This window comes from Tympanuchus pallidicinctus, unplaced genomic scaffold (genome assembly GCF_026119805.1).
Source record: "Tympanuchus pallidicinctus isolate F22 unplaced genomic scaffold, pur_lepc_1.0 scaffold26, whole genome shotgun sequence".
Lineage (NCBI taxonomy): Eukaryota > Metazoa > Chordata > Aves > Galliformes > Phasianidae > Tympanuchus > Tympanuchus pallidicinctus.
In genome coordinates, this window is record NW_026294743.1 from 4,034,764 (window position 1) to 4,057,258 (window position 22,495).

Consider the following 22,495-nt stretch of genomic DNA (forward strand, 5'->3'; position numbering starts at 1 on the left):
GTCTCCTTCTCTGGAGATGTTCACGTCTCGCCTGGATGCCTACCTGTGCGACCTGGTGTAGGGAGTCTGTTTGGCAGGGGGGTTGGTCTCGATGATCTCTGGAGGTCCCTTCCAACCCCTACAATTCTGTGATTCTGTGATTCTATGTTATCATGAACAAAAACTGTGTACCTATTTTTTTCTTTGCCATTGGATTTTGGCCTTGCAGGAAAAACTTCCACGTGTGCTTCATACCCCTTTTAGTCTTTTATGAAGTCAGTGTTTGTCTGCTGTGGTGTTCAAACCAAAGTATGAGTGGCTTTGCAAGAAGCCTCTAAATAATCAAAGGAAAAATACTTGTAAACACATCTGTTGTCTGCCATGCAACTTCTCCCTAATCTGCCACAGATTTTTCCCCACAGGAGGCTGCTAAATTAGAGCTTAATACTGAGGCAGCATCTCACATACTCCCTCTGGTTCGTCCTCTCAATATAAAGCAGCCTTCACTTCCAGCTAGCATGAGTGTTATCCCTCTGGGAGACACCAGTTTCCATCCCACTTTTTACAGGATCATCCTCTCTGAGAAACACAGCCATTCGCTACCAGCTGAGCATGCCTTACCCCTCCACTCAGGCAGGCTTTCAAGCCTCGTTGGATCCATATGCTCCAAATGATCCCACTGATTTTTTTCCCGGTTTCTGCATGGATATGACTTGTGGTGTTTCATCCATGCAAAGGCTGCCATATGCTCTTGGGTACCAGCAGGAGCAAGACAGGACAGATTATGATCTTCAGAGGACTGCAGCTGCCACCAAAATTGTGCAGGACCTATATATAAGCTTTGAGTTTTCCTGTTAAGACTTGCTGTTCTTCTCTGACATGCCTCTTTGTACTCAGATTTGTCATGCATCTTACAGGTTGGAAATCATATCCTCAGCCATCAAATCCTCCATTTCTGTCTTGAATAATATGCTTTGTAGCAAAAAAATTCTTGGAGATGTTTCCGTGAATGTACAAGTAAATTGGTTTTAAGGCTGTAAGGATATGGAATACATATTCATTCACTGAGATGCTTCAAAAAGAGTACCAGGGTTAGCAAAGGAAAGTAAAATAGATCTGATTTATGCAGTAATACGGTACAAAGACTGTGCAGGAATAATGCAAACAATAATTTTATATGTGTTTATGTGCATTAAGTCTCTAAGTGATTATACTGTCTCTAACATCTAGGTTATCACAGGGTTCTGTAATGCCTTAAAGGACTGTAGCTGCGAATAGACAAGCATAAGTTCCATTTTGGTAACAGCAAATGCATATTTTTGCTCGCACAACCTTCCTCCTCTGTCAGCTGTACCTGCACTTTCGTCTGCTGTTTGGCTGATAAAATGCCACTGACGTCAGCTATAGCAAAGCTTTGTGCTTGATATCTGTGCTAGCAAGAAGAGGATCAGGGCCACACTAAACAAAAAACGTCAGTCATCGAGGGCTAAGTGCTCAGAGGGAAGGTAAGTGAAGGGGGCTTTGTGTAACCCTTCTGCCACCCTCAAAGATGACATAAGGTTGGACTTAACTGAAGAAGTCTGCAAGCTGCCTTTTTACTTTGTGGGCTCTTGGAGGAAATGCTTTGAAAAGGCTAAAGGCACTGACATTTTGGTGCTACGAGAGGTAGGATGTTAGCTAGTTAGACAGGAAACGCTCCCCTAAGTGTATGATCCATTAAGTTGTTTTGCAACACTGGGAAATGAAGCATGGAGTATTTTACTGAAGTCGATATCCCATGGGGATGAAAGAAAGATCAGAATCTTTCGCTGCAATAGGCTGAGCTCTGCCAGCATGTAGATATAAATCCAGAATATCTCCAGTTGAGTTGAAAGGATTGCCCTGAGTTTGACGACAGGGTCTGTCCCACCAATATGGATTTCTCCAACCCTGTGTGTCCAATGCTCTGAACCGCTGGCAGCTCAGATGCCCGTGTGAAGAATTTCAGCCAGATACAGTAGCAGTGTAGCAAATTGGGGACTCCTAAAAGGCTGCCTGATCTCATGTGGGGGATACCTTTCTCAGTGCTGGGGTTTACTATAGCTTTCTGAATGAGTTTTGGTTTATTCTGATTGCACAGACACTTACACTATGAAAAACATGGAATTTCTATTAAGTGGAGAAAGGGCACTGCATTGGTATTCTGCAAATGGCATTTCTAACAGTCAGTCATTCCCACTTTGCTTGCAGCTCCAGCACAGAAGCATGGTGTTTCAGTCTGTCCTGGCAGAACAGATCAATTACCAGTTTTCAATGGAGTGCATCCTGATGTCACTGCCTTTCTCCTGCAGCTGTTGACTGCCTGTGCTGTGGCTGCTCTTCTGAGCAGAGCAGCTCTCTCTGCCAGGTGTTCAACTGTTCAGCTGGTGCTTCAGCATATTTTCTTCTGCCTTCCCTACAGACTTGAAGGGCAGGAAAAGGGCCTGCCAGGCTTGGCCTGAAATGGATTTGGACTGATGTTTTCAGGGCTACTCAGCTGCAGGTTTTTGTTTCAAATTCAACTCAGAGGATGGAACAACAACAGAAAAAAAGAAGAAAAAAACCCCAACCTCTCAGGAGGCTTTCTTTACATAGGATACCTAAAACTTGAATGAAAGCAGAAGCTGAGCATTAAAAAACGCCAGATTCAAAAAGCTGCCGGCACTGAACATGGTTGATCAATGATATTTTGTTGGTAAAATGAGAGGTTCTACTGAAGCTGTTTCCCCTTGATCTGCTGCCAGGGATGGCACCAGAGGTCTCTGAGGAGCTCAGAATGGAAGGCAAAGGAGTCTGGAGGAGGAATTCCTTTGTGACAGAGACTGCAGAATGAGAAAAATCTCTCAACCGTGTGCTGCAGCTATATTTTTACAGCCAAAAGCTCAGTAAACATAAAAAGCAGGCAGTGAGCTGTTGAAAAGAAAGAAAACTCAAACCTCAAATGCACTTTTCATAGTATTCTGGCTTCAGGTTTCATGAAATGACAAGGGAATTGAAACACATCTGAAGACTGTTAGGTACCTCTCTGCCTTTCCCTCCACACTGGACATACTGGGATTTGAAAAACAAGATGAATTTTTAAGCAGCAGTTGCCCAGAGTATGGACTCTCTCTTCACTGTATATTCAAGAAAAGATATGCTGGATCAGGAGTTTTGCCCTAGTAAGGAGTCTTACCCAAGCATAGCAAGGAGCTTGTTAAGATTAGTGTGCCTCAGCTGGGCACTGACCCAGGTGATCACCACGTTACAGGCACGGTAAGTATGATGCTTGCAAAATCTGATGTGTTCAAAGCACTCCTGGAGGGCAATCGTGTGGCTCCTGCTCTAAGATTGATGTTCCCGGGGTGTGGCATTCTGGTCTCCTCTCCTGCTGGTGCTGAAGCACAGCATATCCAGTCTGGCTTGGTCTCTTCTGGCCAAGGCTTCCTTTCCTGCTGTGAGTAGGTCAAGAAGTCACGGTTGCAGCCTTACAACATCAGTTCAGGTGTTGACAGTGTTTGCCTTACCGTGCACGACACGATCTGTGTGCAGAAGCACTGCACCTTCCATTGGTGACAGATACAGTGGGTACTCAAATATGCCAGGCAAATAACACAATTTCTTAGAATCCAGTTGGGTAAGGTTTGGGGCAGAAAGCAGCAACATACACAAGTCAGAACCCTATCAGATCTTGGGCACCTCGGGCCCATGCTGCCCCATACAGATGTACCCAAAGCGTGTCCCACTACCTGGCCTGGTTTCTGCCTACTGCTGGGGCACTTTGGGCTCAGGCAGCTGAGAGCTCATCCAGCGGCTTTAGGTCGTTTTGATCCTGCTTTACAGCTCGTTCAGGTTTGTTTGCACAAGCTAAAACCAGACTTGTGAACTGCACAGCAGATACATTCCACGCCTCTCACTCAGTAAAGCTCTAGGAGTTAGCTCAGCTGCCAGTGTGAGCAACAGCCACGTTCAGAGAGGGGAGGGCCAGAGCCCAGCCATTGCACACACTTAAATAACCCTGTCCTTTCAGTTCTGCCATACATTTTGATAAGGTGGGTTTTTTTTTGTTTGTTTTTTATTTTTATTCTGGAAATAAACCAGATGCCTTTAATAAACAAGCAGAACCCTTGGGTGCTACATTACTTAGAACAGAGGGAGGCCAGAAAACATCTCTCACTATGAAAACTTTTGCCTTATCTCTAAAGTAACACATTTTCCTGATCTAATAAATATGAAATATATCTTAAAATGATTATATTCCGGGTTTCTGAAATTCACAATGTCTTTAGACTGTTATGCTTCCCCCTTAAACTGCAACATAATTTTAGTTAATGAAGTTCTATTTCGCCTTGCAGTGCAGTCCCATTGACATCCCTCTCCTTTAAAGGAAACTGATTTGTTATTTTTTGCTGCTGGGGTTGAAGGGGAGGACAAACTGGAGAGGAAGCAAGATTCCTTTTGTGCTTTGCCTTTCTTTCCAGGCACCTAAAATGGAGACAATGAATAAATCTTTCCCATCTGTGTCTGAATGCAGAAGTAGGTTACACTGCCTGAAGCAATTGCAATGACTCACTTGCCACTTTTATAGAACTCTCTGCTTTATTAGTCTTACGCTGATAACTCCATAGCGTGTGGATTAGCAATGGTGGTAAAGGCAGAAAATTCTGCAGATCTGCTGGATCTTGTCGCTCAGGTTTATTTATACCAAAGGCTCGAGTTTGTATGGCTTGCAGGCACAGGTGGAAAAACACCTTCACCCTTTTGGCCATGACAGAAAAATTCATGGTGGCTAACATAACGCAAGAGTGAAATTAAAAATGTCTGTGTTCGTGGTGGGAATAAGAACAAAGAGCAGGGATCTGGTGCAGTCATATCTCAGGATTAATCTGAACAATTGTGGAAGGCATACAATTCTCACACCTCAACATATACAGCAGACCTGGGAAATCCTCCCCCTGCCACCTCTGCTCAGTCTTCCAAAAAGGCCTTCCTTCAGTCAAGCATTGCATCAATTTGCTTTTCCCTGCAGAGCATGGTTGCAAAAGCAAACAGCTCAGCTAGGGTACCAGAAGCATCATGGAGATGGCACTGGAGGTCTCTCACTGTTTGTGAAAGCTGAGTTTGGAAAACCTTTTTTAAGATTGGTCACTTAGAAGAGATGTATTTTGTTGTTTGAGCAGTAACTGCTGGAAGACAACACTGTGTCTCAGCACTGTGATTGCACTGTTCCCTTTGTTTAAAGGATGGGTGGGTGGTTATCCTTTGCTTATTCCCTACACTAAACAAAAAGGCAATCTGTCCAGAACCTTAAATTAGGGTTTCTTTAGCCCATAACCACTAATACTATCTCTGCAAATATTCAGTATTTTTGTATTTCAGGAGCTGAGAAATTCTGTTGTTTGTTACAGGGAAAACAAAGCATGCAAAAGGCTTTCTGTAATGCTCTTTCTATTTAGTTTCACATAGGGACATAGGGTGCCACTAGCTTTGGTCTGCTAGGCTCTGTGCAGGGAGGCATTGCTTGAGGGAGAAGACGGTTTTGCAAGCAGTGGGAGTGTGTGTTCTCTGCCTTGGGCCTTCATTAGACTCAATTCTTCAGGCAGAAATGGCTCCCTGGAAATCAGGCACTGGTGCTGGGCTGAGACTGCTGAGCTAGGAATTGCCTTCTGCTGCTCCCAGCTGCCAGTGATGTGTAAATAAAAGCAAATTATTCTTGGGCTCTCTGTCACTTCCCATGCTGCAAAATCAACCCACAGGACATCAAAATCTGAAGCACTAAATGATCAGTATTGGTGCCAGAAGGAGCACTGACATGTAAGAAAGGGGAAAACAAAGGTGTGATCCCCAGGTGTAGCCTACAGATGACTGAACCCCACAGCTGGCAGCCAACAAACAACCCCAGGAACTCCCACAAGCTTAGCCAAAGTGTCTGAAGACCACACTTACTCAGCCTACAAACTTCATGGCTTCATCCTAGCACAGTCAATGCTTCCTGGGTATCAAGCTTCAATTCAAGGTAATCTAACAGGGAGTAGGTGGCAGTGGGGTTTTTACCAGGAGGTGAAAGGACTGGGATGAGTATAACAGCCCATGGAGTTTCATACAGCAGGGAGCTGGTGGCTGGAATAAGCAGATTCAGGAAAATCTACACAATACCCATCCTTTACATGGTTTATTAAATTTAGTTTGACAGCATTCCATATACCTCAAAATGCCAACACTGTAATTACTCCAGTAAAGAGCACAACAGATCATTTGGCTTTTGTTTTCACTTCAGGATATTTCACCAAAGGAGCTGAGCTTGGCTGGAAAAAGAATTGCACGTCCTGCAGCTTCGTGGGTCAGATCACTGATTGGTACGAATGGCACTTCTCCGTCAGCTCCAGAAGCATCTGTCACCCCAGGATGTGCTCCCCTGCTGGGCTGCAGCTTACGAGGCCAGCAACAGAGCAAGTGGGAAGACCTTTTAACGTTCTGTATAAAGCTGGGAGCAAACTGAGCACACGAGAACCAAAAATCTCCAATGAGGCAAAGATTTTTGGACGTGTTTAAGTGGCATTGTATGCGCTGTGGTTCATTTTTGCTCTTAATACTTTGATACAGCTGTGATGTTTTTTTCAACTCCCAAAGACAAATTACAGCATATAAAAGACCATGAGGTTACACTTTGGTTCTGAGATAGTCACATTAATATATTATGAAGGCACTGTAACAAGTATTAGTATTTTCCTGAATCACCATCTAGGGTCAGTAGAAAATATGTATAATTTGCAAATTCGTTTTAGATACAATGTAAGAAAGTAAGTAGGCTGGGGTAATTACAGGGCTTGCTGATGCTGGAGACAAGCTGCAGAGAGACATTGCTCAGCTTGCCTATCAGAGCAGGCCCTGAGGAAGCAGGTGAGGAGGAAGGTTATAAACAGTGGGAGCAGGGCATTAGGAAGCCCTGAGAGTTCTCTGATGCAGAGGAGCATTATGTGAGGTCCTGTTCCAGAGCTGTTTTCCCCAGGGGTAAGTGCTGGTGTAACTCTCTACAAGTGGCAATGAGCAAAGGTGCTTTGCAGGCATGGGGAGGTGGGGGGAAAGCTGGTGGTAAAGTTTTCCATGAGTGTAAGCTCTCATGCTTTTAAGGGTGGCTACTCTGGGCCATGTGAGGTTCCTGTTTCTGCATCTTGCAGTGCTATGGCTGAGCTTGGGGTGAGATCTGAGCATTTTGTGGTGCAGCAGCCATGTAGGAGTCCAGGGAATGGTAGGTGTGCATTTGCATTCTAGTACCAGCACTGTTTGGGCATGGGTCCACTCTGCTGACTAGAACATACTAACTTAAGCTAAGGTCAGATATGTCCTTTGCTGGAAAGGTTTCTTAAACTGTGAATGTCCCGGTGGCTCTGTGAAGTGTTTGACAAAAGAAGAGTATTCTTTTAAAAGTGTGATAAACTCAGGAGGTACCTTCTATGATTTATGCTGGCACTATCTGGTTGGGAATCATTTCTTGTGGCAGATCAGAGGAGTATGTTTGTGCAGCATTGGTATGTAAATGTCGTGATGGGATCTTACTTTGAAATATATGTCATGTCAAGCAAGCAGGGGAAATATGCAAGGAGTGTAATTTATCATCTAGCTTCCAAATTATTCCTTATGTTTCAAGTCCAGTCATGGTGCTTGTATGTGCTAAATGTCCCTTAAAATACTGTGCTTTTGTGCTTCCTGTGAACTTCCCTTGGAACTGATAGTGCTTTGGCAAACATAAGCCCCAAGGTTAAACTCTGTATAATGCCTCTTTGGCCTGTGCTTCTAGACTTAAGAGGATGGTGCAGGAGAAGCTGTTTGTGAGCATATGGTATTGTTTCTGCAACCCTCTGTTCCAATGTGCTCAACACGCCTTTGGTTTTCAGCTGTTGATATTCTTACATCTTTATTTACTTTTTTTGATGCTGTCTCTTTTTCTCACTTAAAGCTATGCTCAATAGATTTTGTTCATTTGTTTTAGTAAGGGAGAAGTAATGATAAATACTTTGTATACAGTTGCAGATGCAGTCTGTTGTCCCCAGGGCAAAATACCAACTTTATGGGATTCACCTTAGTAGGAGTTGCTTTTCCACCTAAGATACATTTCAAGGCTTGTACAGGCTGCAGGATTTGAATTTCTGCTGGGTTCCAAAGCAATCTAGTGTAAGGTCACATTTCAGTTGTTACCATCTTGAACTGGCAGAAGAGCACAGCATTTCAAATGGATGCTGACATCAAGGCTGAGGACCTTGTACGTCTCTCCTGCTGATGGGAAAATCTCAAAGGGGCTCGTCATTGTCTTTGCTATGCAAATCAAGTGCTGAACTCAAATCGGGCTGCAGGCAGCCCAAGGGTTACCTGCCCGACTAACAGTGATGGTCTTTCAAGAGAATGAACTTCTTAGTGCCAAAAATAAAATAGCAGGAAGACCATTGAGCAGCTGTAGCAGCAAAATGTTTGTATTCCTTCTTGAAGAAATCTGACAGGTCTTTGGTATTCTAGTTCTCCAAAAAAAATTAAAAATAAAATTTACTTATTACTTCTGTAAAGTGAAAATCAATCTTAGAAGCTTGAGAAGGTGTCATGTAACATCATGGTGAAATCAGAATGATACTTAAGCTTGTAAGCACTCAGTATTTATCATTTCAGAAGGAAACTGAAATGAATTTCCAACGCCTGTTAAGGCTGGGGAATCCTTTGGAAAAATCACTGTATGGCTCCAAAACTGGGCTTAAAAAGAATGTAGCAAACATTTCAGTGTTGAAGAACGGGGGGGATAGAGATAGCTACAAAAGGATCACAGATGTTTTTCTTAAAAAAAAAAAAAAAAAAAAAGATACTTAAAAATAGGATTGCTGTAAACAAACATCAAAGCTGGGTTTTTATGGGCAGCTTCATCTGGTGAGAGGTTGAAATGAAATTCTGTTTTTCCTCCAAATTGCATCAGTATTTAATCAAGCAAATAGCTGCAGAAGATAAAGAACAGGCTTTGTAAGCCCATCATTCATTCAGCAAAGGGAAACCTATGGCTTTTTCATGGAATGATTCTCATGTCTGTGACATTCTCTTGGTTTTTATTTTTTTTTTATGGCTATTTTGACTATGGAAGCTAAAAGAGAAAACTAGACTCTGCTTCAAATTTCAGATGTATGGTAGCTAATTACAGTACGTGTAAACTTAATGAAGAAGTGTCATTAGCTATAAAATATATTTACTCTAGAGTTTCCCTGGTATGAGATGGAGAGGCCAAGCTGCTGAGGGCTGTTGCCAACTGGATCACTCAGGCTGTGATTTTGTTAATTACTGTGTTTTCTATTTACATACCTACAAAGCAGAGATGATAAAATTTGTCTGTCCCCTAATTGCCCTGAGCTTTTAGCAAATATTTATTGGCTACCCGTAGACTTTCAGGAGATGAATAATTACATTTTCACATCTTGTTAAATACTTCGCAGAATTCTACCTCTTCTGGCTTCAAACAGCTTCCTCCTTCAATCTTTAAAACACCTCATTAGAACAGTTAAAGCTTACGACTCACAGGTTTATGTGATGATAGCACATAGATCTCATGTTAAGCTTTGTTCCATCTTCTCCATTTAAGCTTATCCTTGTGCTTTGTTCCTTGTCACCTGTTGGCAATTTAAGATGAACTTGACGTACTGAAGAGTATTAAATTGCTCCCGCTTGAATAAATGGGAGCTTGGCCATTGGCTTCTCCAGAAATGGGCTCAGGACCTTGATTAGGCTGGCTCAAGAGATAGGACTTCAAGCACTTGCAAATGTCATCCTCTGGTTCTCCGCAGCATGCCTGCTGCTGTCTCTTCAGCTGGCAATTGAAACTGTTTGGTACATTACAATGATCGTCACATCAACTTGCTGGAAACAAAACCAGTAACTACAACAGGATTGACCAAACGACTCCCAGAGCTGGCGATGTCACCATTGTAACACACTGTAATGCCAGAAAGGAGCTTACAGAGGTGACCAGAACTCTTGTTTTTTTTCAGGGACCACGGGCACAATAAATAGTACAGTATTTTTAGCTGCAAACTAAAATGATGCAGTTCTGTGAAATTTAGCTCTAAGTGCTTATTCCCGTGCTCTTAAACCTTACTGAATAAACAGATGAGGACGAAAAAGTGCAACCTGTAACATCACATCCTGCCTGTACCATTGTGAATGACCAACCCCCTCAGTACAAAATGCAGTTGTTTTTGTCTCTTCCACCTTGAATCTACCGGATTACTTTAAAGCAGCTTACAACGGCTTGTTCTGATCCTTCAAAGGCCAACTACCACAGTTCTAATACCTCGGCTCTGTTTCCAGTCTGGTTCATAGTATAGTGGTATGAAGAGCAGTCCGAAGACAAACTGCAAATAAATGCCTCTGTCCACTGAGCGGTGACCTTGCTAAATTACAGCGGGTATCCTGAGCATCTGTGCCGCGGCCTTCTCTTACTGCAGAATGATAGGAACATGCATTAACTCCGGAGGATTGATCTCAAAAAACTGGCACAGAAAGGGCACTTCAATGAGAAAATTAATAATTCTTTACTCTGATTATGGTGATTAATTCTGTTACGTCAGCAGCCTTTGGCAGAGCCAATGACAGCAACAGATTTCATATGGGGAAAAAACCTAATTCCGGAGCCAAGAACATTAAAATGGAATTTTGTGCAGTTAAGCAATGATATTAACAAATTGCACACAAGCAGCTATAAATTAAATACATTCAGAAAGGCATGTTTGTTTCTTGGTCCTATATAAGACATTGCAGTGACGTAAGATTATTTTGTATTTGATATATTAGCCAAGCTAAAAAGTGATTGTTTCTGGAACTGACCACTGGCAGATGGACTCAACTGTGGAAGTTTTTGGACCACATAAAGCTGATCACAAACTCTATCTCAGGTGCCAGTTTCACAAACTGGTAAGTGCTGCTGGACTAGCAAGCGTCCTGTTTCCATCTCTTCAACTTTGGTTATGCAGCCAAGACTAATCAAGCCCCCTGTCAGGTACAGAATACAAGACGGGCAGGTCTTTGCTAGTATATAAACCTAGCTGTCATTTTTCTGAAGAGGAGCTGGCTTTTAGGCACTGTATTTGTTTCCTCTCAGCTTCTGAAGGCAAGCACTTAAAAAACAGTGATCTGTTGCTCCCTCCCTAACGCAGTTTGTATTCTTTCAGTTGTCATAAACAAGTTGCCTTGTTTGTCAGTTTGTTTTTCTTTCGAATGCACTCCAACTCACGTCTTTTATGCATTCAGTGTGAGGGCCAGATTCCTCAGTACTGCTTTGTTAGGAAACACTCATTTGGCAATCGTAACATTAAAAATTATCCTCAGTAGGATATGCTCTATCAAGCCACGACCTTAGCTGTTTGAGTGAGAAACAACAGAGAAAGTATAAGAGTAGATCATTCTGTTGTTGGTTCAGATGTTTGACAGATTGCAAGGACCAGTTCCTTTGCGCTCAAGCATGGCATTTAGGAAACTGGAGTAATGCTTTAGATAGCTGCCTTTTTATCTTCTTGATCTGTCTGCTGTTAAAGTCACTATCTTCTCAGTGTTCCCCTGCAGGAGGAAACTAAAAGTGAGTACGCTGCCTTAGAAATTAGAATCATTTTAAACACTTGTGCAAGCATTGCCACCTCAGCTCAGGCATGCCGATGACTTGTCTTGTACATCTGCACAGAACCACGGACACTTGTGTTTTCAGCTTATCAATTCATACATGGGGTTTGTTTCCCATTTCTTTCATACTATGTGCAAGAAAGTGAGCTGAATGCTACGCACAGAATAAAGCAGTCTCCTTTTCATCTAATGAGAAATTGTGCAGACTTCAGTGGCACCAACACTCGTGTTGCAGAAAAACTTTTGATTATCTGGGGAGCGCTTGTAATGATTTCAAATTAACCCCATTGATTTCTTTCTTGTACTAAAAACTACCAGAAAGATAATGTTCAAGTAACTAGAGAAGCACACTGATTTGCCTTACCTACATAAACTACAAAGTTACTTTAAATTTCAGCTTACACTTTGTTACAACCTGCTTTCCAACTATTTAGAGACATCAGTATTTAGAGACAACTCATTTGAGAATGCAGTTGACTTTTATTGCGCTGGCCCCCAAAAATGCAGTCTGCAGCCCAACAATACACGGATTTTACGAAGTTAGTTAACAAGTACTGTAAAAATAACTTAATTTCTGATGCATAAATGGAAACAAGGCGTTAAACCGTTACACTCAGTAACTGAAAGACAACACTTCAGGTGGTCAGGGGAATAAAAATATTCCCCCAACATTTTCTCCCCCAAGTTCAAAACCCAATAATGGTTTATATCAACAAATCTCACCTACAGTTACTATAGATGTCCCAGACTTTATGGTCAACCTCTGATATGTTAAGTACCTGATAGAATTATCCTACTGGCATGTATACAACTCAGCAATGATGCATCTGCTCGGTGCAACCTCTCCAAAGGCTCTAGCTCACTAGCATACTCAAATTAATCTTCAGGTTCTTCATAATGTGCATACCCACTAGCATAAGTCCTCCCTAAACTCAAATTGCCAAATACATCTGTGGTCTCTGTATCAGAATCCTTCCCTCCTCCATCATCATCTTCATCGTCATCTTCTGCTTCATATTCGTTGTATTCATCATCACGATCACCTGCATCTCCAGCCTTGCTGGAGGAGAGGTTCTTCCAGTAGGCATCATAACCAGAAGCTCCATCTGCATCTTCACCTCCAGTCTGGCGGCCAAACTTCAAGGAGCGCGCTGTAGGCAGAGAGAAAAACCATCATGCTCTCACCCGTCAACAGCAATGTGAGCAGATATCTGACATTTCTTTTCCATCTTTGTTCACTACTCAACCTTTTTCTAAATCTGACATTTTCAGATTAAATCTGTGCTCCAACAAAACCTTTCCACTACAAGCAGTCTCTTCCTGTGCAGCCATGTTTGCACAATCAATAACTGTTTCCAGAGTATGATAAAGGTTTTAGGATGCTTTCAGTACTCTAGCCAAGAAAAGTTGTAATTGGATGTGCTCTGCAGACATGGCAAATATTCTGATTTATTAAAGTGCAGTTAAGAGGTAGATTCAATGTATGTCACCAAAAGACACTTATGTATTCATCAGCCATTTTTTGGTAGATGAAATAAAGGTCTAAGCGAGGAATGTAATTCTTCCACGACTGAAATCTCAAACTAAAGCTTTGACTGTGTCAAAATCCATTAATGATTAACAGATCCTGATGCTCGCTTCTAGAACTATGAAACACAATGTTTCCCCAAGAAGAGATGCATCAAAGCTTTGTAAAACAGATGAAGATAACTATGTTCTTTCATTGTTCCCATACAGAGAAAAAATCACTGGTGGTGCCTGTACAGTTTGTTAGGTAGGAAAGCAGGCTTACTTGACATGCTCAGATCCTTCGTCTGCTGAGTTTCATGGCCACACTTAGGGCAAGGAGGTTCTTTTCCCTTTTCCTGCTTAAAAACTTTACTTCGCACATGATCATCACAAAAACAAGCCTGCAGGGTGAAAAGACTATGAAAAGGCTACATATTTTAATCACAGAAGCACACAGGTCAGCAAGAAGCCAGTGAAAATGTGTCCAACAGCAGCAGGATTTTCTGGATGGGATTAACTTTATCGAGCTCTTATCTGCAGCGGAACGGGAAATCTGCACGCCATCTACAAAGTTGAACTATCGTGTTAAATGTAGTTTCAGGGTTATCTCAGAAGACTGCATATAGGTGCTGATAAACAGATAGAAAAAGTAACATGTTCAAGGACTGGATTACAGTGCTGCCCACAAGGGGTCTGGCAAACTTTGGTTTAACTTGGCAAGCTTAAATAACATACAATTGGAGGTGTATGTCAGAATGTAACTATGCAGTGACCTGAAGGCAAGAATTAGAGACTGGAATCTCATGTCTTGAGCACTAGGATGCTGGTGAAGACACATGGAGAAATGAATAATTTGAAAGATAAAATTGCTGTGATGGAGAACGAAGGGGGAAAAAAAAATGGAGGGCAAGAAAAACAAGAGCAGGCAACAAACCAGCACCTGGGGAAATCTGGGCAATGCTGATGGTGAATCAGGTGGAACATCTTATGCAACATGATTTCTGACTGTGTAAAAACAAAAGTCTGGTTTTTAACAAATTAGTCTGTGCATGTGTAAAATTGGAGGTAATTTTTTTAACCATGTTGACGTGTTTTCTGGCTGGATCATCGCTTGACTGTTTGAAAGAATTGAATTGCATTGCCTTTATGCTAGATCAAAACACATTCCAAAGACTTGGATTTGAAAAAGTCCTAATATGGTACAGCCCCGATTTAAACACAGAGCCAGACAAATAACAAATGACTTCACCTGGCATGAGGGTGCACAACTGGCTTGTAGTAACAGCCCTTTTGACCTGCGTAAATCTACCCCCAAGCTTCAGAAATGAATATCAAAAGTATCATGTTTTTTTAAAATCATGCAGAGGAAGACATGACTGTGGTACCATCCCTGAAGGCTGAGGAGAACAAGTCTAAAACTGTTGCTACTTGAAGTCATCTTTACCTTACAACGCAGGCACGAATGCTGCCCAAGCCTGTTACAGGAAACACCTGTTGGTGGGAAAAAAAATATGTAAAACTCATCACTTGCAAACTGTAGATCTGTGATTTTTTTTTTTTTTTTTTAAACACCTTTTAGAAAGAAGGATGTAATAATATAAAAATTCAAGGTATTTATTTTTAATACCTCTTGGAAACCTGAATCGTTCATTTTACCATCCAGTATATGTATTTTCAACTCTATCTGACTAGGTTTTTTGAATTCAAGTCTTCCTGTAGTAAAGCAATTGGACACAAAAACTGTAAGTTGAAAAAGGGAGAAAGTGTAGTTGTTTCTTGATTTTTACAATATTAGATAACAGAAGTTCCAGAATCAGGTTGGTACAAAGGGATTTTCCTTCTTTTTCTCATCCCTCAATGTCAGAAGAAGGAGCACTAGCATTTACGAAGCCATTTCAACAATGCCACAGCAGATTTTATCTCATTCAAGTAAGATTTGAGGACACATTGAGCTTACAAACCCCAAACATAGGTGTTTCATATATTCCATCTCATCCTCAAGTAATGGATTTTATTGCATATAAATTAGTACAGATAGGTTTCCATATGAAAGAATTGCAGCTGGCACGTGATCTGTAAGGAGCAGCAGAATCAGTGCTTTCAAAACCTAACCTGTCTTGAAGCCTCAAACTGATTTCTTTACTCCACTAGAGGGAGCACATTGAAGCCATCCACACAGGGATTGGTAGCAGCATGAAGTCACAGTGAACAGTTACTCTTCAAAAGCGCTATTTTGTCTTAAATCTCCGTGCAAGTACTTTCTCCATCTTGACTTTCACTTAAGATAATGAATCCTTTGTATATGAAATATTTAGTATTGTGAGTTCTCCACGTGAACAGGACAGCAGTGGGAATCAGCACTCTGTGTTTCAAGACACAATTGGAAAACGCTAATGCATGTATATTTAAACATTTCTAGAGCATCTGTGCTTTAACAAAACCTTCTTGACGTAGGAAAGTAGTTGAGCTTTTTTTCACAGCTAGAATGGGATTTAGATTACAAATGTATGGCCACAGTTAAAAGTTCATGTATTCTACTGAAGTTCAGGTTTTTAATTCTGGCTCTATACCAGGATTGTAGGCGCTTTTCTCCAGCAGTGGCAAAAGGCATCACCTACCTGGAAAAGGCCTTGCAGAGTATTCCAGAACACAGAGGAAGCAATCTGAGTCTGCCTTGTTTTTAAGAGACTACAAACAGCTAACTTACATTTAAATGTCTCTGCTTCCAAAACTTGGCAGCTGGCTTGATGTTCAAACTGATCATCTTCACAGAGGAAATTGTGGCAAAAAGAGCAGGCAAACATTCTGCCTCCTGGAAGATGCACCAAAGCAAAATAACCAGTAACAGGCATAGGCACCAAGTTCTGCTCCACAAACAATTTAGGCAGTTACGTGTTGTTGTTTTTTTTTTAATTGAAGACCAGTTCTGCCCTCTGTCTAACTCTCTAAGAGAAAGTTCTAAATTGGACACTAGCATCTGCTATTACTCTGAAAAATACCACGTTTCCTACAAGACAAGATAGCATAAATATAGAACAAGTACTACTAGCAGGTTTTTTTCAATTTGACTATGGCATTTTAGTGTTGTTTAAGTTGTATCAGATCTTCCCTCATCCAGTGCTGTTCCTTCTCACCCCTTCACTTCTGATGCATGCTGAAATTGTATCGAAAGGATTCCACAAATGGTGATCAGTATGGTTTGCCAGGCAATGGGGACCCAAATACCCGAACTAGTGCAGATGAAAGGGGTGAGAATGGCAGAAAATTGCATGCTGACCATCAGATGTGGTACTTAATTATGTGAAGCATTTGGCTGATGGGACAATTAATGATATGTACGTCCCTGAGTTAAGCAGCACGTGTTCTTGGGCACATTTACATTCCCCACTTCATAAGATCTGTTATTAAAATGGGGAGAAAGTCTTGCTTTGACCAAACATACTAATCTTGAAGATAGAAAATGTTATGCTAAGCATACAGGTACAATAACTTATAAAACATGAGAGGAAAAGCACAATTCAGATTTTTTTCATTAACTGTGAGCAACCTACCGTGATCCCAGACGCTTCTTTCACACTCGATGCATTCTGCATCTGCAAGAGGGCAGATGCATGCATGTGTGCTGAGACACTTCCTCCCGTGGCACACCCAAGCTTCACAGAAATCACAGATTGCCCCCTGCAATTACAGAAAGATGGCATCTTGGGACTCATACAGTGTCCAGAGAGACGTATTTCAAAACCCTGAATGCACCTCTCCATCCTTTCTCTCAGTGGGTTTATTCCAGGTGAACAAGACAGTACAAAACAATCAGTATCCAATCAAGCCATTGCAGGATTCTTTTGTTATTTATTTTTAAAATTCAATACTCATTTTTGCAGGATTAAAGAAAATGTAAAATAACCACTTCCCCTCCTTTTCTGTTTTTACCTTTTAAAATTTGTATCTTAAATTTTATGCATGGAAGTTGTCTTCTAGCTAAAGCCTGAACTTTATAAATGATAGTCATTTTCTGGCAAAAATGCAATTTGAAGAAAAAAGGCTATAAATTCTCACAGCTGAAATACTCATTCAGATGTTAAACCATGTTATATTAGAGCATCAGGGCCACAGACAGCAAAGACCAAATAACTCCTAAGAAATATAACTAATGCATTTTCATTTTAGTGAAAGTGCAAGATCAGAAGATCAACTACGTAATTATAGCATTTAAGAAGCCTCCTCAGCCCTAGGCAACAAACTACCAGCCAGGGTTTGCAGGAACTCAATCCAAAAAGGAAGAATTGAAATTTTCAGTAATGTAATGGGATGAGGAGAGAAAAGCCTTAGTGTACTGTGTGCTATCGCTGTGTAAACCTGTTTTCCCTTGGTTGAGAAAGATGGGCACAGAAGAATGTCGTACTTAGAAAAGCTGTCATTTTGTATACATACCACCATTGCCAGTCCAGTACTGTACACACCAGCGTGCTTTATGACACAATCTGATGACTTCATCATGCATTTGGTTTTTCCTGAACAAAAGAAAAGTAACAAGCAACCAGAAAGAAAACATATAGAAACTTTTGTAAGTGCTCATATAAAAACAGAGATTGAAGCAAACATGTACTTAGTCATATACCTGGCTAAAAAATAATGCAAACAAATGTTTGCAACTTGTTAACCTCCCCCGTATTTTTCTTAGATCAAATGGATTATAGTCTGTTTTCAGCACAAGTGCTGAGATTGAGGTAGTGAGTTGTCTTGCTGTATAGTTTGAAGCAGTCTAGTTTGAAGCAGTCTAAATAGATTGACGAGGATTTCAAATGTCAAAACAAGGTAATTAAGATGTAAGTCAAGGAACAACATCTCAAAGTTGTATTTAACACTGCTGCTAGTCCCACCGCAAAAGTAGCATGGCTGAGGACCTCTGAAAAAAAAGACACGTACTTGATGATTTAATTACTTACATACTTAGATGATTAAGCTTGTAATGTGTTCTGTTTGTTTTTCAAAACAAATTAGAGATGGCAAAATAATTCTCTTTAAATGCAGGGCTTGTACAGGAGTAAAAGCCACAGTCTGCACTTCGAAGTCTGCTCTGACACAGGCAAGCAACTAGCTTTCCCCTAAAGTAGGTAGCTTTACCAGGAAGATGCTTACTTGGTATGTAGATATGTAAGCAAAAATACTTGTAGCTAGCCTAGGTCATTGCACTGGGATTTTATCACTGGTTTATGCTGACCCACCACAGATCCCTTTGGTGTCTCAATTATTGCCTCCTTAGGGGCGATGTTCCCTGCAAACCCATTCAAGAGTTCATAAAACTAAACTCTGTTCTGCAAATGCAACTGAATGCCAGTATGCACCATCAGCAGGAGGGTTTTGATATATTCAGATACCCAATGGCACTGAGGAGTGACCGCTGGTGGTCTGAGCTGGGCAGTGTAATGTGGCGGGGATATTACTGGCTCTGGAGCACAGCGATGCAGCCACTGCGCTCCCATCCTGCAGGGAAAGATGACATTGGTTTATGGGGCCTGTCACCTACACTTGATTAAGCACCAAAGAGTTCTAATGGTCTTTGTCTTGGCAAACCTTAGGGGACTCAGCATCATTTTGTGGTGATTAGGAATGCTTTTCTTTCAGAAACATACTGCAGATTAAGATAAATTGAGCACAAGGAGTCAACTTTGGACTGTAAAACAGATTAAATGTTTTTAGTACTTCACAGCACAATGACAGAAGGAAGACCTATGAAGGATGACGCAGTGCCACTGCACACAGTCAGCCTGGCTTCCAAAACTGCTCAGTACTGCAGGTCCCAACAAAAGCAATGCAAGCTGCAGGTGTCAGCAGCTCTGAGTGTCAGACTACAGAATGGCCAAATTGCTTAATGAAAAATGGAAAATCTGTGATGATATGTTGAAACAGTAAAACAAAACAAAAGACTTTAAAGTACAAAATTATTATTAACCTCACTTTCAAGCAAGTTGCATAAATGGGTGTTATAGCCTGATTCAGAACCCAGTTATATCATTAAGTGTCCTTCTCATCTGATTTCCAAGCATCAGCCCTCTTGACACCAGCAGCTTATTATGTTACAAAACTATGTTGCTTTAATCGATACTAAAGCAATCAGCAATTATATCATCCCCAAAATGCAGTATTTATTGTGTCCTTTGGGCAGTCAGCTCTTTATAAGCTTTGTTGTCACTAGGAAACAGCACCTCCACATAAATCTAGGGAAACAGTCATGTTCTCAGTCCCAATAGGCAATAAGTAAAATTATTCTAAATATCAAATACTGAAAACAAACCTATGGCCCAGACTTGCAAACCCTGGAGGGTCATAGGTATGTTCATTAGTTTGTGTGATTGAGCAAGAACATTCTCTTAAGGAGGATATTCAAAACAGATTTAAAAGAACCTGCCCTAAAAATTGGAAAAGTATTTCATGACAAAGGAACCTTAACTGCAGAGGGTTTAAAGACACAAAAGAAACAGAGAATAGCCTTCGTTATTTCCACTTACCACACTGTGCACAAATGGGTAATTTTTGAACAGAGTTGCAGAAGTAGCAAAAAGCTCTGTTCTTCTGTCGTCTAGGCACATGGAGGGGGGGGGAAAATAAAATGTTAAAACAAGACCTGCAAAATGTTTGAAACTAACTAATGTTAAACTGCTAGCCTTTAGAAGGAGAAAAATGCTCACCTTTGGCACTTGTCACATTCCTAAAGAAAAGAGATAAAATACTGGTAATTATTTTTATTCTACGTAGAACACATAAAACTCAGAACTGAGTTCTGATTAGGAACCAAATTTTTCATGCAAGTACTACTGCCTCTGATACAACTGTAATCTTAAATGTAAAGACTACTGTTCTAGTGGTACTATACATAGTTGATGTACTATCACTCGTCTTCCATAATTTAAAATCAAGTACTGTAATGCAAAATATTTTAGTTTATTTTACCATTGAGGCATTACAAGGATGTTTGGCTAAATCTATGTTGGCTCTTGAAGCCCTTATCTGCTTCTCACGTTCTCGACGGTTCTCAGCTTTCTTACGAGCACCAGTCTTCTTTTTAGGCATTTTTCACTGTCTGTGGGACAGAAAAAGGTATGTAATGAATGCATGCAATAAAACTACACATGTAAGTGCAGGGACACACATGACATAGCCAGCACTAAAACCGGATCTTGGAGTTCCCATCTGTTGAATGCTTCATTTCCATTCATTTTTTTCCCTGAAAGATTTTCAAATGTAGAAAAAGGCTCCTGTCTCCTATGAAGAATCCTGTGATGACCTATCTTGTGATTCTGTAATCTGGAAAGGATTTTGCTTTCCCAGACTCAGTGTTTAACTGTCTTTGAAGTGTTTTGCCTTTGAAATAATGTGTTTTGTAGGACTTTTTGTCATGGTCCTCTCCTTTTAGACTGCCTTGTTGCCTGTTTGATAACAACAATTCTCAGCTCATTTTCACTTCTCTTCTCAAGCTCTCTATTTGAACTAAAAAACATTCTTCAGGTTAGTGAGTCATGGCTTGCTGCAAAAATGCAAAGGGCACACACTGTGAAAGCTTAGAAAGCAATATGTTACTATTCTAGTTTTAAGAGCAATGACAACGGGATGTCTCAGCCACTAATTTCTCGTTCTAGCACACTAGTAATAATGAAGAGATGAGCATTTCTCTAAAGATGTCACTGATTCTCAAGAAGAGTTTATGCTAATTTGATTATTATCATGTGTGCAAGAACTTCTTACAGTGAGGTGACGGAGCACTGGAACAGGCTGCCCAGGGAGGTGGTGGAGTCTCCTTCTCTGGAGATGTTCTAGACCTGCCTGGATGCCTACCTGTGCGACCTGCTGTAGGGAACCTGCTTTGGCAGGGGGGTTGGACTCGATGATCTCTGGAGGTCCCTTCCAACCCCTACGATTCTGTGATTCTGGTAATGATATTTATCATTATCATTATAATGATAAGAATTATCCATTATTATCCTGACTTCATGAAATGGACGATTGAGAGATTACATGTGTAGTCTGACATTAGAATTTGTCTTGTTGATGCTGGCACTCAGGCATCCTTCCTCAGCCTCAATCTTCACCATCACTTCTGCTGATGTAACTGTTGTTGGTGTCACACTCTAAACCAGGTACAGAGTAAACTCAAAAATGTGAATCAAATGAAAACAAATGTTCCCCCAAAGTCAAGATGTGTACAGCTGATAGGGCAAGGCAATGAAAGGGGCAGCAGGGTTATCTGCTTAGCAAGCATTGAAATAAAGCAGCTCAGGAAGAGGCAAGGACCTCTCCACTGACATACAAACATGCAAAGACAAAAGCAGCACTGCCTGATTAAACCTGTTTGTAAAAGGCGCTCCCAAGTCTACAGCAGATGCATTTCTTTGTGCTGTAGCTACCAAACCACCATGCTTACAGGTGATGTGAAAATTCAGCCATCCTAAGTGTTTAGCTCCACGTCTGATACTTCAGTATAGCGGCTGTGTTTTGAAAACCTGGCTTCTCTAGCAAGATGCCCCAACACATCTTGTGTTGCACAACAGAGCCACAATTCCTGCTCTTCCCAGCTTCATCCCTAACATCAAGTTGATGCATAGGCATGCATGGTGGTAGCTGCAAGGACAGCTGCAGCATCAATAGACAGTGAACTGTAGCAGCTTGAACTTAAAAGAAGAATTAGCATCCCTTTTCAAAAGGCCTTAGCTTTCCCGAACAAACAAACATACTGTCCTGACCAGATATTACAATTTGATTTTGATGGCATGCATAAATCAGCTTGCTCGCTCTGCAGCATTCTGCACCACGCTGAAGTGTCTCATTATGCAGTCCAAGCTGTCTTGCTAAGCTGCCTGCTGGCCAGTGTCATGATTCTGAAGCGTGACATTTCTGACACTGGAAGCACAAAGTGAGACTGCGCGTTAATTTTCAAACTGCTCAAATGCTGACTTAACAACAGAAGCTAACAGTATCTGTACGTTGGCAGTGACAGCCACACTGCTACCCTGCTCCTTTGCACCTACAGGACGTGGCAGGTCCGTGCCTGCTTCCCTTCCCCAGCCCAAGGAGGTACGATCCTGCCGAGCTCCTGACCTCTCCGCACTTCTGCATCAGAGCTTTTCTCCGCGCGCGGCTTTCTACTCTAAACCAAGTACACAAGTCTGTTCGTTTTCCAGCTGTTCCACCCGAGGCCCCCAAACGCGAGGCGCACGGCATTCACGGCGTTCACCTTCCGCGCCGGCCCGCCGCCGCCTCCCGCCGCCTCGCCGAGCCCAGCGCCGCCTCGCGCTCCTCGCTCCGACGGCGGCGCGGAAGCCGGAAGCGGTGCGCTGCGCGCACGGTCCCGCGCGGCGAGGCGGGAAGGTTCCGT

At 41.6% G+C, this 22,495-nt stretch overlaps 1 protein-coding gene and 1 long non-coding RNA gene across 3 annotated transcripts; one reads left to right on the forward strand and one right to left on the reverse strand.

Annotated features, from left to right (window-relative positions):
• The first annotated feature begins 242 nt into the window (after positions 1 to 242).
• LOC128084216 (uncharacterized) lies at positions 243 to 7,945 on the forward strand. Its single transcript, XR_008208388.1, has 3 exons — positions 243 to 3,252; positions 5,006 to 5,992; positions 6,254 to 7,945. It is a non-coding gene; the product is annotated as an uncharacterized LOC128084216 (long non-coding RNA).
• Positions 7,946 to 12,076: 4,131 nt separating this feature from the next.
• On the reverse strand, positions 12,077 to 22,476 carry ZNF330 (zinc finger protein 330). 2 transcript variants are annotated; one of them, XM_052690075.1, is made up of 10 exons: positions 22,355 to 22,476; positions 20,077 to 20,206; positions 19,815 to 19,834; positions 19,635 to 19,705; positions 17,557 to 17,636; positions 16,677 to 16,803; positions 15,833 to 15,937; positions 14,570 to 14,616; positions 13,409 to 13,526; positions 12,077 to 12,767 (listed from the first exon to the last, which is right to left on the reverse strand). In XM_052690075.1, exons 2-10 carry the CDS (start codon positions 20,194 to 20,196, stop codon positions 12,493 to 12,495), a joined length of 963 nt encoding a protein of 320 aa, XP_052546035.1. In that variant the 5' UTR covers positions 20,197 to 20,206; positions 22,355 to 22,476; the 3' UTR covers positions 12,077 to 12,492. The 2 variants fall into 2 exon arrangements, with proteins under 2 accessions (XP_052546035.1, XP_052546036.1); XM_052690076.1 differs by lacking the exon at positions 22,355 to 22,476 and adding an exon at positions 22,219 to 22,348.
• Positions 22,477 to 22,495: the final 19 nt, after the last annotated feature.

What these genes read in the sequence shown, in the direction of transcription:
- ZNF330 (XM_052690075.1), bottom strand. Translation starts at nt 20,196, where the DNA reads ATGCCTAAAAAGAAGACTGGTGCTCGTAAGAAAGCTGAGAACCGTCGA. An exon ending in ATTCGTGCCTGCGTTGTAAG is followed by an intron (nt 13,527 to 14,569) that starts GTAAAGATGACT and finishes TTCACCCTGCAG; the next exon opens with GCTTGTTTTTGTGATGATCA. An exon ending in GAAGGATCTGAGCATGTCAA is followed by an intron (nt 12,768 to 13,408) that starts GTAAGCCTGCTT and finishes CTCTGCCTACAG; the next exon opens with CGCGCTCCTTGAAGTTTGGC.